The 13,483-nt window shown below is 37.8% G+C and overlaps 1 protein-coding gene across 2 annotated transcripts in view; it reads right to left on the reverse strand.

The window, feature by feature from the left end:
• The window catches only part of Epp (Ecdysteroid phosphate phosphatase), a 158,943-nt gene that overhangs the window by 93,284 nt on the left and 52,176 nt on the right, over positions 1-13,483 (reverse strand). For both annotated transcript variants that reach the window (XM_067137574.2, XM_067137575.2), the window contains exons 4-5: positions 6,869-7,038; positions 1,870-2,008 (exon numbers count right to left, since the gene is read on the reverse strand). In XM_067137574.2, the coding sequence (XP_066993675.2) occupies positions 1,870-2,008; positions 6,869-7,038 (309 nt within the window). The remainder of the gene's footprint in view (positions 1-1,869; positions 2,009-6,868; positions 7,039-13,483) is intronic.

Below are 13,483 nucleotides of genomic sequence, written 5' to 3' on the forward strand. Positions count from 1 at the left end.
GCTTCTATATAGTTCTGAAATCTGGGCTGAATCCTTGAGATTGCTTGGTATCGGAGAAGGATAGCTTCCGTACAACGGAGAGCGGCTTTACGTATTGCATGTGCATACCGCACTGTTTCCGAACCGGCAATCCTCACGGTGGCAGCAATAGCCCCAATAGACCTACTCGCATTGGAGCGGCATGAAATCTGGCGTACCAAAGGAGAGCTGGGAAAGAAATGTGCAAAGAAGCGCGCCTTCAGTCAACTGATGAGGCGATGGCAAATCAGATGGGAAAGTGACCCTCGAGGCAAATGGACCAAGCGACTGATACCACGCTTGGATATCTGGGTTGAAAAGGCCCATGGTGAAGTAAATTACTACCTCACGCAGCTTCTAACAGGACATGGATATTTCCGGAAATTCCTGCATAAAGTGGGCAGAGCGAGTGACGCAGCATGCATATACTGCGATGATATTGACGACGTATATCACACCTTTTTTGTATGCGGCCATTGGACGATTCAGAGAAGATGTGTGGAAACTGAACTAGGAGAACTGACAACAGATAATGTTATTTCGGTGATGCTGTGAAACCAGGAATCCTGGGATCGTGTGGCAGTACATGTGGAGGACATCCTTCGTCAGAAGAAGAAGGATTTGGAAGCATACGAACGTTCGTAAAGGAGAAATGAAGAAAGAAGACGTCTGAAAGACAAAACACGATATCACCCTGAAGTAATACGAGAGCGGTTCCGGGGTGATGACTCACATCGTGGGAAAAGGGTGTGTGGTTTTTAGTGGGTAAGAATTCCACACACTTGTGTAGTGCGGACCCTTCACAAGTGTCTTTTTGAAGATTTTCCACAATCCCTCGTAAAAAAAAATTATTATTATTATTATTATTATTATTATTATTATTATTATTATTATTATTATTACTATTATTATTATTATTATTAATGTCATTCTTTACCGTGTCTCCAATGACAGCTCAGAACATACCCCCTTAGCCAAGCAACTTGTCACCTTACTTCCAAGTCGTCTTTGCCCAAAGTTCGCAACATCCTCATAACTTTACTCTTTTGTCAGAAAATGTAACTTTAAAATGTTTCAGTCTGTCAAAAACACTAAATATAACACTAGAATATACCTGTAAAAAAAATACATTCTATTAAACAAGGAATGAGATGTTTCATTCTACAAGAACATGCACACATTCTATCAATTCACTTTAAATCATGCTCATATATGTACAGTATTGTTTATGCAAACGAAACATGTCATTCTGCTATGTAATAGTGTTGTATATGTTATAATTAGTGTTTTTGACTAACTGAAAAACTTTACAGTTACATTGACTAAGTTGACACTGAAAATTTTGGCTTCCTTCTTAACAAACTTATGTCAGAAATCGAAAAAGAAAAATTGTGCTGCTTTCCTTCGAGTCTTTTCCAGTTCTCGAATCAAGTAATCCTGGCCAGTGAACACTTTAAATTCTAGAAGTTAACTCTGTAAAAATTAAACTACCGAGCTCGATAGCTGTAGTCGCTTAAGTGCGGCCAGTATCCAGTATTCAGGAGATAGTGGGTTCGAACCCCACTGTCGGCAGCCCTGAAGATGGTTTTCTGTGGTTTCCCATTTTCACACCAGGCAAATGCTGGGGCTGTACCTTAATTAAGGCCACGGCTGCTTCCTTCCCAGTCCCAGCCCTTTCCTGTCCCATCGTCGCCATAAGACCTGTCTGTGTCGGTGCGACGTAAAGCCAATAGCAAAAAAAAAAAAAAAAATTAAACTTTAAATCCTAGGAAATTAGCTCTGTAAAACTACAGTAATTATATACAGACTTTACTGTATACAAAAGAAATTACAAATGGATCATACTTTTACCTGTGAGCCAAGATGTTCCTTCTACCCAACCATCAGGTGAAAGAGTAAGAGCTTCACTCTGGATATAGATGTAGTCCCCAATCCTCAGCTCTAACTCATCAGGTTCCCTTGGTGTATGTGCATATAGTACTTTGTGTACCTAGAATTAAGATTTGAGCATTTGTTTATGAAAATACTGTATTTCATACATACATGAAGTTTCATGCATCACACATCTATACATATAAAATAAGAGTTTTGTCTGTACATTGTTCAGAATTTAAAAAGAATGGTATTTCTGTATCGATCATGTCCACAGTAACACGGAAATGCAATTTTTACTTTTACGTAATTTCCCTCTGTCTATATGTATGTACATACATACATACGCGCATCACGACAAACTGGCTGAAGAGAATTTTATGAAAATCGGTATGTAAAGGTGGGGGATGAGCCACTACAATCTAGGCTATAAATCATTTTCACGCTGAGTGAAATGGTAGTTTACGGGAAGGCTTAAAATGAATTCTCAAATATTTATGTTATTAGTAGTCCTATCGATAGGTCCGGCCCCGCGATGTAGGGGGCAACGTGTCCGCCTGTCACCTGGTGGCCCCGGGTTCGATTCCTGGCCGGTTCAGGGGTTTTTAATTGTAAATGATTAATATCCCTCGCCTGGGAACTGGGTGTTTGTGTCATCCTTAGTGTTCCTTTCCTCACATTCAACACTTTACACTTTCACCATTTCCAAATACACGCAGGTTCAAAACATATGGTGCAAAGTAGGGGCAAAATATCTTAGGTCAACGCCCCGAATAAGTAGCGTTTAAAAAAAAGTCCTGTCAATAAATAATACATAACTAAAGTTACATAGAATTAAATTTCCCATCATTTATGCCTTATACATTTTTATAATACAGTCTATGATAATACCCAGGTAGATATACACATGAATTTGTATTTTTGTTGTTAAGTCCATAACAAAGCCGAGCCACAAGAAAATGGGTAAACAGAATTAAATGAAAATCGGTATATAGAGTCGAGGAATAAGAAACTACAGTCTAAGCTATAAACAAGTTTGGCCCCGCATTGTAGGGGACAACGCGTCTGCCTGTCACCCGGCGGCCCTGGGTTCGATTCCCGGCTAGGTCAGGGGTTTTTCACTGTAAATGATTAATATCCCTGGCCTGGGGACTGGGTGTTTGTGTCGTCCTTAATGTTCCTTTCCTCACATTCAACACTCTATACTTCCTCCATTCCAATCACACACAGGTTCATATCACATTGTGCAAGATCTCTACAGGTCGATGCCCCAAACAAACAGCATTTTTTTTAAACTAGACATTTACAATAAAAAATCACTTTTTGTAAAATGAAAATCCAACTCTAGAACACTCATTAAACGAGAATGCGTTCATGTAGTGGAACATTTAGATCTAATATTTTTAAAGGAAAAATTTAAGAATTAGAGAAAAAAGAGACAGGAAAGTACTAAAGAAGATACTTGGATCAATGAAAGTTGGGAGTACTTGGATGAGAAGGAGAAATAAAGAAATATACAGTCAAATGGGAAAACTATCAGATGCCCTCAGGAAAAGAAGAGTTACTTTTTATGGTCACCTGGTCTAAATGAATATGGAAAGACTGACTAAAAAAGATATTTGACTATTTTGACAATAATCCCAAAACACAAATGAGTTGATTCATTGAAGTGAAAAGGGATTTAGTAGAAATAAAGATTACAAAAGCAGAAAATCTAGATGGACATTAATTTTGCAATAAGAATAGAAAGTTTGGGTTTTTTCAGGAAAAAGTCACAAAGTGTGCAACTCTCTGGATGGATAAAAGAAGGAAAGGATACAGTGCAAGGATGCAGAGACTTAAAATCAAGAAAGAAGACAAAAACAACAACAGTTAATAACAGAAATAATAAAAGAAGAACGGGTACAAATTGGGGAAGAAAAAAGAATAAATCATCATCTTCCTCCTTGTTAATGAACAGAATATCCAAAGTGACACTTCACGTAAAGAAAGTCGGTGGAGGAACCAGAAGAATGATTTCCTACAGCATAGTGTCCTTACACCAAATCCCTTCTTTGTACACTAATGATCAACTTACACGATTGAATACCAGGCATTTCCTACTTGCTGATGATCTGTGAGTTGGAATTCAGTCCAGATCATTTTGGGAAGTAGAATCCAGTCTGCAGAACTGCTTCAATGAATTGTCCAAGTATTTTTTTTTTTTACACTCTGCTTTACATCGCACCTACACACATAGGTCCTATGGCGACGAAGGGATAGGGACTGGTTAGGACTGAGAAGGAAGTGGCCATGGCCTTAATTAAGGTACAGCCCCAGCATTTGCCTGGTGTGAAAATGGGAAACCATGGAAAACCATCTTCAGGGCTGCTGACAGTGGGGTTTGAACTCACTATTTCCCGAAATGCAAGCTCACAGCTGTGCGACACTAACTACACGGCCACTCACTCGGTTGGACAAGTATTACAGGGACAACTACCTCAAGCCAAATCCTAGGAAAACATAGGTTACACTTTTCCAACTACTTAATCATGCTGCAAATCACACACTTTACATCAACTGAGAAGGCAGGCAACTGTAGAGTTCACCCTTGACATCAAATACCTTGTAATTTAGTTGATCAACCTCTTAATTTTAGTGAATATTTTCATTCTGTCAGTATGAAGATCAGAATCAGAAAAAGAAGGTAAAACGGAAAAGTAAAAAAAAAAAAAGAAGGAAAACTGAGTATGTGGGTCAACTCTGTCCATTCCAAGAAAGTGGATATTGGTCTAAATAATATGTACTATGCAATTTCTGGCTGCCTCAAACCAACAAACGTTGAAAATCTATACCACACTTGTGGCATTTTCTTTCTTTAATTGCTACTTGTTTGGGGCGTCGACCTAGAAAGATCTTTTGCCCTACTTGCACCATATGTTAGGAACCTGCGTGTATTTGGAAATTGAGGAAGTGTAAAATGTTGAATGTGAGGAAAGGAATGTTAAGGACGAGACAAACACCAAGTCCCCAGGCCAGGGATATTAATCATTTACAATTAAAAACCTCTGACCTGACTGGGAATGGAACCCAGGACACTTTTGGCATTGTACCACCTTCAATGCAATGGTAAGTAGCAACTGAAATTGAGAAACTCAAACAAGAGGTGGACAACCGTCATCCTTTCTATGGTCATGAAATAGTACAACATGGAGGAGTTTCATTAACAACACCGGGGCAGTTCCAGCCACACCAAGCATTCTTATAAATCAATACTAGCAGCAAGTCTGATTAGAATCAGCCAAGAGAAGGAACTTCAGCACATACTTTGCAATCTTGGCCTGTCTGTAAGACCTTTAATAAGATCTAGAATGCCTTTTTTTTTTTTTTTGCTAGTTGTTTTACGTCGCACCGACAGAGATGGGTCTTACGGCGACGATGGGACAGGAAAGGGCTAGGCGTGGGAAGGAAGCGGCCGTGGCCTTAATTAAGGTACAGCCCCAGCATTTGCCTGGTGTGAAAATGGGAAACCACGGAAAACCATCTTCAGGGCTGCCGACAGTGGGGTTCGAACCTACTATCTCCCGAATACTGGATACTGGCCGCACTTAAGCGACTGCAGCTATCGAGCTCGGTCTACAATGCCTAGAACCAAGTTTACACTAAACAATGTGGAAACCCAACATGAAGACTTCATTGCGGTCAGTGATAAAGCTATTGTGACTACTTCACAATGGAGCATTTTCAACATCTGATTATGCTTGGATTATGATCACCGTTGTCATCATCATCATCATTAAAAAGAAAATTGAGAATCTTTATCTCCCTATTCTTCTTCATGCTCTTTGTACACCGATATGTGTAACTATAGCAATTATATACGTCATTTCCTGGTACAGGATTGGGGATGAGGTGAGATGAAATTATACAGCATGATTTTATGGCTAGATGCCCTTCCTTATGCCAAACTCAGTTGAGGAGTTAATGAAGATGAAATAAGTAAACCCGTGTCCTCATCTCAAGGTGCTGCAACTCCTTTCAGGCACACCCCCAATAGTGGTGAGCTGCACATGCCATTTTAACAACCTGCCAGCCCTCTGCCTTTCTTAAATCTGCGGCAGTACTGGGAATCAAACCGAGGCCTCCCAGGAAATCAGCTAATAGTGCGACTGCCCCCCCCCCCCCCCCTCCCCCCTTGCTGCTACTGTTCATAGATGCCTGGTGTCTCAAGAGGTGATTTTTCTTCGATTGATTGAAATAGGGATTTGAGCTTTTGGTCTGTGGTCTGCACCATATTCTGTCAGTTATACCTGCCATGTGAGGAAGAAGACTCGTTAATATAAAGTGGCTTTAATCCAGAAATAAATATTTATTTATTTATTTATTTATTTATTTATTTATTTATTTATTTATTTATTTATTTATTTATTTATTTATTTATTTATCTGAACCATTGCTGTGCCGATTCAGTTAGACCCATGTTGCTGTCGCCACCTTGTATGTTATAATGATGTATCTTGATGTTCACAGCATGTTTCTAATTTCAGTACTATTTGTTTTGCAGCATACTGTATCTTCTGGCAATGATCTCTACAACTGTTTTTCATCATGTTCTGGGCCTGGCTCTTGGTCTCCTTCTTACCATCTTCTCATTGAAGTTTTGTCTTTGGGAATTGCTCTTCTGTCATCCTCCTCAAGGCACCAAACCATTTCAGTTTGAATACACCTATTTTTTTTTTTTATTAGTTCCTTCTACTATTACCTACCTGACCTTCATTCCATACTCTTGTCTCTCCTGATTTTGTCCAACATACTCTTTAGAAACTTCATTTCTTCAGACTGGATTTTACTCTGTTGATTTGTTTCAGTCCAACATAAGTCAGGATTGGAATGTGGTATGCTTTATACAATTTCTTTTTGCATTATAGGCATTTCTTTGATAATATTATACAGAATGTAATTGAAATATTGTTTTAAAAATTATGTATTAAAAGCTTACCTGTTTTGAAGTGACCCTTGTATCTCGAGAGTACAGTCTTATTTCCCATGCAGCTGAAGCTGTAGGATCCAACTCCTCCACAAGGACCTTGAGAGTTGGAAACTGGGCTTGAGGAAATTGGTAAGCCAACGTTAAGTGAAGGGACTTGACGTGCGGTTCTAGAGTGATCGCTGAAAAAAAAAATTTATATACACACACTGTAAAGTGAGGTTATTCCAATCAGATTGTGTGAATACGATCAATTAATGCTTTTTTTTTTTTTTTTTTTTTCAACAATCAGAAATCTACGTGCAGACCATAACAAAATCCCTTAGCTGATCACTGTTTTGAATTCTAGACTAACTGGTCTACAATAATGCTAAGCTGTACCACACAGAACCAACAATTGTGAACCTGGGTGCAATACGTGGTCTAACCAACCTCACCATGATTTTTGAAATTTGTATAGTTCATAAATGCCAAAGGGAATTATTGCCTACCTAGCAATTCCGAATGGAAAATTCTAAGTTCCCATGGAGGGAATTAATTAATAATTCCATTGTGGAGATTTATCTCCCGTATGCAGTTATCAGACTGTGCCTCTTATAATGGGCATCTGATAAGTTCACCTGCATACACCTCAGCGTCAGTGGGTAGGGTCTGACACATCCCACTCTGATGAGTCTAGTGTCAGATCTAAGACGAAACACTGATTAATAGAGCAAATGTCTGAAAAGCCTTACATCTGATCTGTATATGAGAATGTGGCATTTCCCACATAGTTCACGGTTCAATCCCGTGTCCGGTTTGTAATGGCCTATCACTTTGCAGATTTTATAGTAATAGCCTCTCTGGCTATTCACAAAATGTCGGAGCGCTTGATTCGTGCCTGTCCAAGATCGGTTCATCATGGCCTCTACTGAATAGGATTCCAGTCAAATATTCTTACGTTTTTTTCTCTCTTTCTTGTAGTAGTCTCATCCAGCAAACTGTAGCTGGCAGGTCAAATATCAGTCATAAATCTTCACTAAGGAAAACCTCCACAAAAAAGAGGGTTAGACATCTGTATTTTGTTGGTAGTGCTGAAAGTGATACATAAGAAACAACATTTTAGAGAAAGGAATTTGCTGATAGTAATGTTTAATTTGTCTTTCTTGAAAATGAACATGCACCTTACGGAGAAAAAGCACAAACTGTTCGATAAATTGTACTGGGATATCGATTTTGTCCCAGATTCTAGTCACAAACTCGCATGATTGGATTCACCCTGCAAAGCTGCAATATTATAATTAGATATGAGTAGTGTCGAAAAGGTGTTAACTATGGACACAAAAATAAATAGTAGTATTTAAGATGTTCGTATATGAATAAACACATCAAAACTTAACAATTCCGCAACTGAGGTACTTAGAATTTATAAATTTAACCATATTGATGGTTTATATTGGTCCATATTGAAACTTTCAGTGGTAAACTTATTGCACTGAATAAACAGGAGATAAAGAATCCGCCTTGGCAATACTAATCAAAAAACGATTTAATACAGTTTAATACATGTCAATTACTCGTACATATTTCAAGAACATCGTACATGTTTCAAGAACATGTTTCATGTTTCATGTTTCTTCACCGATAGTAGGTATTTCACAATTTCAATGAATTTATTAAATTAAATACGTGTTCAATTATTATCATAACATTACTTAAAGTGCAGCACACATGAGAAATATCGGCTGACAATGACAATTGTTACTGTGTGCTATACCATACCATTATTGTAGACCAGTTCGTCTAGACCTCAAAAGAGTGATCAGCTATGGGACTGTTGTCACGTACCGCACCAACATTTTCTCTTGTTGAAAAGTAGGTAAATGATCGGAATAACACCACCTGATCAGAATCATCCCATTTTACAGTACACAAAGTAGAGTGCATCAGCCTGTTTCTGAGTGCCATTACAGATACATATCTAACCGTGATTCAATATGTTATTTGGCATACCAAGCCAAAATATGTGCAAAGACTAACAAAATACATATACAGATAAAGAGAACAAGTGATGAGGGATACAAGAAAAGGCTTTGAACTCAAACTAGACCAACAAAAAAGATGATGAGTCAGCGTAACATGCAGGATAGTAAACGATCAAAAGAAGATCCATCTATTGTGGTAGCTTCTTGTTTAAAAAAAAAAAGGCAGGTGCAGTGTTAGAACTCAGGAGTGCACAACATGGGCACAGGTAAAGCAAGTATGTTCTTATGGTGTGAAAATGAAGCTAGCCATGGAGCAGATGAAATAATGTCTTGCATTCATAAGTTTGTGTCCAACCTGTCTTCAGATACACAAAACCTAATACTTTACTCAACTCTTGTTTTGGACAAAACAAGAACTTTTACAGCTGTGGCAATGTTTCCTAGTCTTGTAAAGAACTGAAGATTCGATAGTGTGGAACACAAGTTTTTAGAGTCGGGTAACACATTTATGGTCTCTGACTGGAATTTTGGACTAATTTTAAAAAGAAAAATGGAAATTACAGTATTTCTTCTTACATTGTGAATGGATTGCTGTTGTCATTGATGTTGTTGCAAAAGGATCGACTTGAAATTTTGAAATTTACAGAAGAAACAGAGCAGTTTTCTAGACTTTATTACAAAAGCATACTTTGACAGATAATAAATGAAAGTGGATTTTCATACCGCCAAGGTTATCTGTATCCAGAAACAGGCTCCCAGTTTCATCACGTGGTCTCACAATAACACTGATTTGTTTAAAAATATAGACATATTAAAAAAATATTTTAAAAACCATGCCGGCCATAAAATTTTGTTAAAAATTTGCATGAATAGATGTTCAACTTTGGCAAAAACACTCTGCACAAAGAGAAGTTCAGGCTACAAATTTCAAAGATCTCCAAAATCTTCCTCAGTTTCTTCCTCACCGGGTGAGTTGGCCATGCGGTTAGGAGCACGTGGCTGTGAGCTTGCATCTGGGAGATAGTGGGTTCGAATCCCACTGTCGGCAGCCCTGAAGATGGTTTTCTGTGGTTTCCCATTTTCACACCAGGCAAATGCTGGGGCTGTACCATAATTAAGGCCACGGTCGCTTCTTTCAACTCCTAGGCCTTTCCTCTCCCATCGTCGCCATAATAAGACCTATCTGTGTCGGTGTGACATAAAGCAACTTGCAAAAAAAGTTTGTTCCTCCAGCATTTCTGCATTTCCATAATAGTTTTGCACACAGAAAAATAACCCTAACTGCAGAAATTGAAGATGATATTTTAGATTTTGAGGACTTATGGCGAGTGAGCACATGATAACACTAATGTTACAATAATAAACGAAGTGATAATGGCACTATAACATAAGAGTTACAGTGCACAATTTTCAATCAATAACTACAACCAGTTTGTGTAAAAGACTGAAAAAATTATAACACCGCTTTCCTCCTTTATTAAACACTTGTATTTATGTCCCTTTAAACAATAATAAATAATTTATTGTAAATAAAGTAGTATGGCTAAGTTGGGTTTTGTGAGAAGAATGGTACTATTATGGGCAACATAGTTTTGGAAGAAAAACAGAAGGAAAATTACAAGATATGGTTGGGGTGACAGAAGAATAAAATCAGAAATTGATTACTTTCTGGTGGAAAGGACTATGCGCAGACAGTTGATGGATATAACAGCTTTATCAGGAGAAGTATTCAATAGAGATCACAGAGTTGGGATAGCAAAATTGAGAGTGGGAAAAATAAAAAAATTAAAGGAGATAAGAGATCATCATCATCATCATCATCATCATCATCATCAATGTCCCACTCCAGTCACCTGGGTGTGGTTAACAAGCCTCCTCCAATTCTTTCTGCCCTTCCACTTTTCCTGCTCCATTACTTCTGCCATACCCAATCCAGCTTCTCTAATGTCCTTCCAAATTTGATCCATCCACCTTCTTCTTGGTCTTCCAACTGGTCCCTTTCCCTTTACTTCTCTTTCCAATTCCTTTCTTGCTACCTGTTCCTTTCCCATTCTTTTTACATATAAAGAGATAGTAAAATAAAAGTGTGAAAATTAAAAGATAATAAAGTAGAGGAAGAATTTCTGGAGAGACTGAAACAATAAATTCCAGGTACTGAAGTAGGAAATATAGAAGATGAATGGTCGAACTTCTAAAGGGCATTTGTTAGTGGGGCAGAGAGGGCCAGTGGTAGAATGAGGCTGAAAGAAAAGGAGACACTGTGGTGGAGTGAGAAGGTGAGAGAAGCAGTGAAAGAAAATATGAAAGCATGGCAAGAATGGAATAAAGATGAAAAGAAAGCAAAAGGATCTTGATAATAAAAGGAAATGCTAGAAATTTATAAGAGAAGAAAAGTTTACACAAAAGATGCAAATGGATGGAGCTGGCAGTAAAAGAATGCTGTATGGAATTTATACAAATATGATGAAAGAGGAAGGTGGAGAGTTGACAAAACATCCAGAAGAAATAAAGAGAAGATGGAAGGAGTAATTTCATAAATGGCTGAATGCAGGGTGCGAAATCGCAGGGGGAAAGGGAGAGTTTTCCCCCCCACCGATGATTTTATCTCAAAGGTTCCCCCTGACTAAAATTGCCCAGGGGGCTTCTTACATTATAAAATGAGGAAAATGTAACGCATATATTACTGAAATCAGTGCTTATTTTTATAAAAACAACACCAATAATACACATAAGATGACTGCCAGACCTTGAGCAATAAAACAGCTCCGCACATGCAGCCTATATTTCACTCTGGCTGGTCCATCTGAAGCCCAGGAATATTTTTCATTAGACACCATTCTTATTATAACAACAGAATTCAAACAAAAACATTTAAAATTTATATTTTTCAGGAGAAGGGGGTAATTTACTTACAAGGGAATTACATATCCCGTCCCCAGCCGGGTACTGCTTGAAGTAAACACTAGTAGTTAAGCCCTATGATCCTTCCCCCCCCCCCCACCATTTTTTTCCAATTTCGCACCCTGGCTAAATGTGATAGATTGTGCAGAGGAGACAGTAGCAGACATGGCAATTTTAAAGTGTAAAAAAAATCAGGAGAAATTTGGCAGTGAATCGTGACATATTACAACACATCACTGATGGCAGAACATGTGCTACTTCATTATAATTCAATACATTTAGCCTACATATACATATTTTTCATTATTTATATGTGAATACCAAATACTGGACATACCTGAACATTAGGAACATGTGACTTCTCACCCTTCAACATGCTGAAAACATTACGACTAACTGTTGTTCAACACACCCGTAGCTGACTTAGCCCTCTTCGGATACTCGGAACTAAATTTTGGCTCAAATCACTTGCCTTGCTGAAGTGATTTCAAGGTTAAAGTTTATCCAAAGTTTGTTCAGACAGCAAGGATCTGAACTGTGTTTTTGACTTTGTAACTCTGATAAAAATCCTTTCACATTCTGCATTGCTATGTGGAATTGATAAAATAGCAAGCATCATCTTAGAGTCGGTCATATTTAAGTATACCATCAGCTGATTTCACCTGACCTACAAATGCCCACTGAACATCAATTCTTCCTTTTGCCAGGTCTGTTTCTTTGAGCTGAAAGTTACAGAACTGGGGGTGCAGAATATCTGTTTCTTTATCTAAATGTTCCGTTTCACTAGTCAGAATGTTTGGAAACTTGTTAATCAAAAATCTAAGGCTAGAAAATGATACCTGACTTACAGCAGAAATATTAACTTCTGCATTACTTAAAACTTTACCTTTAAACAGAAATTTGTGTTCCATGTAGTCACATGATGAAGAGAAACACTTTCTAACAGACTTAAAGAATATGCACTTTTCCTCAGACTTCAAAGTGCTCACCAAAATAAATGCAGAGTTCTCTATGATCAGATCACAATCATCCTTTTGATTTGCTGGAGTATTATAATCTACAAGATTTTAATAATGTGTGGTTTCACAAACCTTGCCATCACATTCTTCAATAGTTCCTCCAAAACTGAGTTAAGAGGATGTGCGGCATACCTGAATGAAGAACTACATTTGGATTCTCAAAGATATCCATAAAACTTGAGAGAAAAAGGCAAAAAGATTTATTTTAATTTGATGAAAGGAAAATGAACAGTTGTTCTTCACATGACAAAGCACGGCTCTTAGTGTCATCAGTAGTTTCATTTATTTTGGGTGAAAGTGATGACTGGGTTTTCCTTTTAACTGAGGAGCGTGGTGAAATGCTATGACAATGCTTCACCTTTTCAGACAAACAAAGACACATCTGCACTTAGACTGCTTAGGTTTTTGTAAGTCCTCAAAGTTACCATCTGAGAATCCTTACTCACAATTTTGCTACTGAATAAAGTAACCAAAGGGTCCCACTGCAGCAAAATCCTATATAAACACCTTCTTAGTGATAACTAGTACCCAGATTTCCATGCACTACCAAATCTCAAAATTTGCATGCATTCATGCACTATCAAATGATGAAACATGCGCAATAAATCGGAAAATATGCACTATCAAAGTTCAGTTCAGTATTGTTATATTTTCACTTCCTTTTGAAACATTGTACAATAACTAATTTCTCCACATTTTCTTCATTCAAATTCATTTGTTTATCTGACACAAAATTCCTAAAC

This window comes from Anabrus simplex, chromosome 1 (assembly GCF_040414725.1).
Source record: "Anabrus simplex isolate iqAnaSimp1 chromosome 1, ASM4041472v1, whole genome shotgun sequence".
Taxonomy (NCBI): domain Eukaryota; kingdom Metazoa; phylum Arthropoda; class Insecta; order Orthoptera; family Tettigoniidae; genus Anabrus; species Anabrus simplex.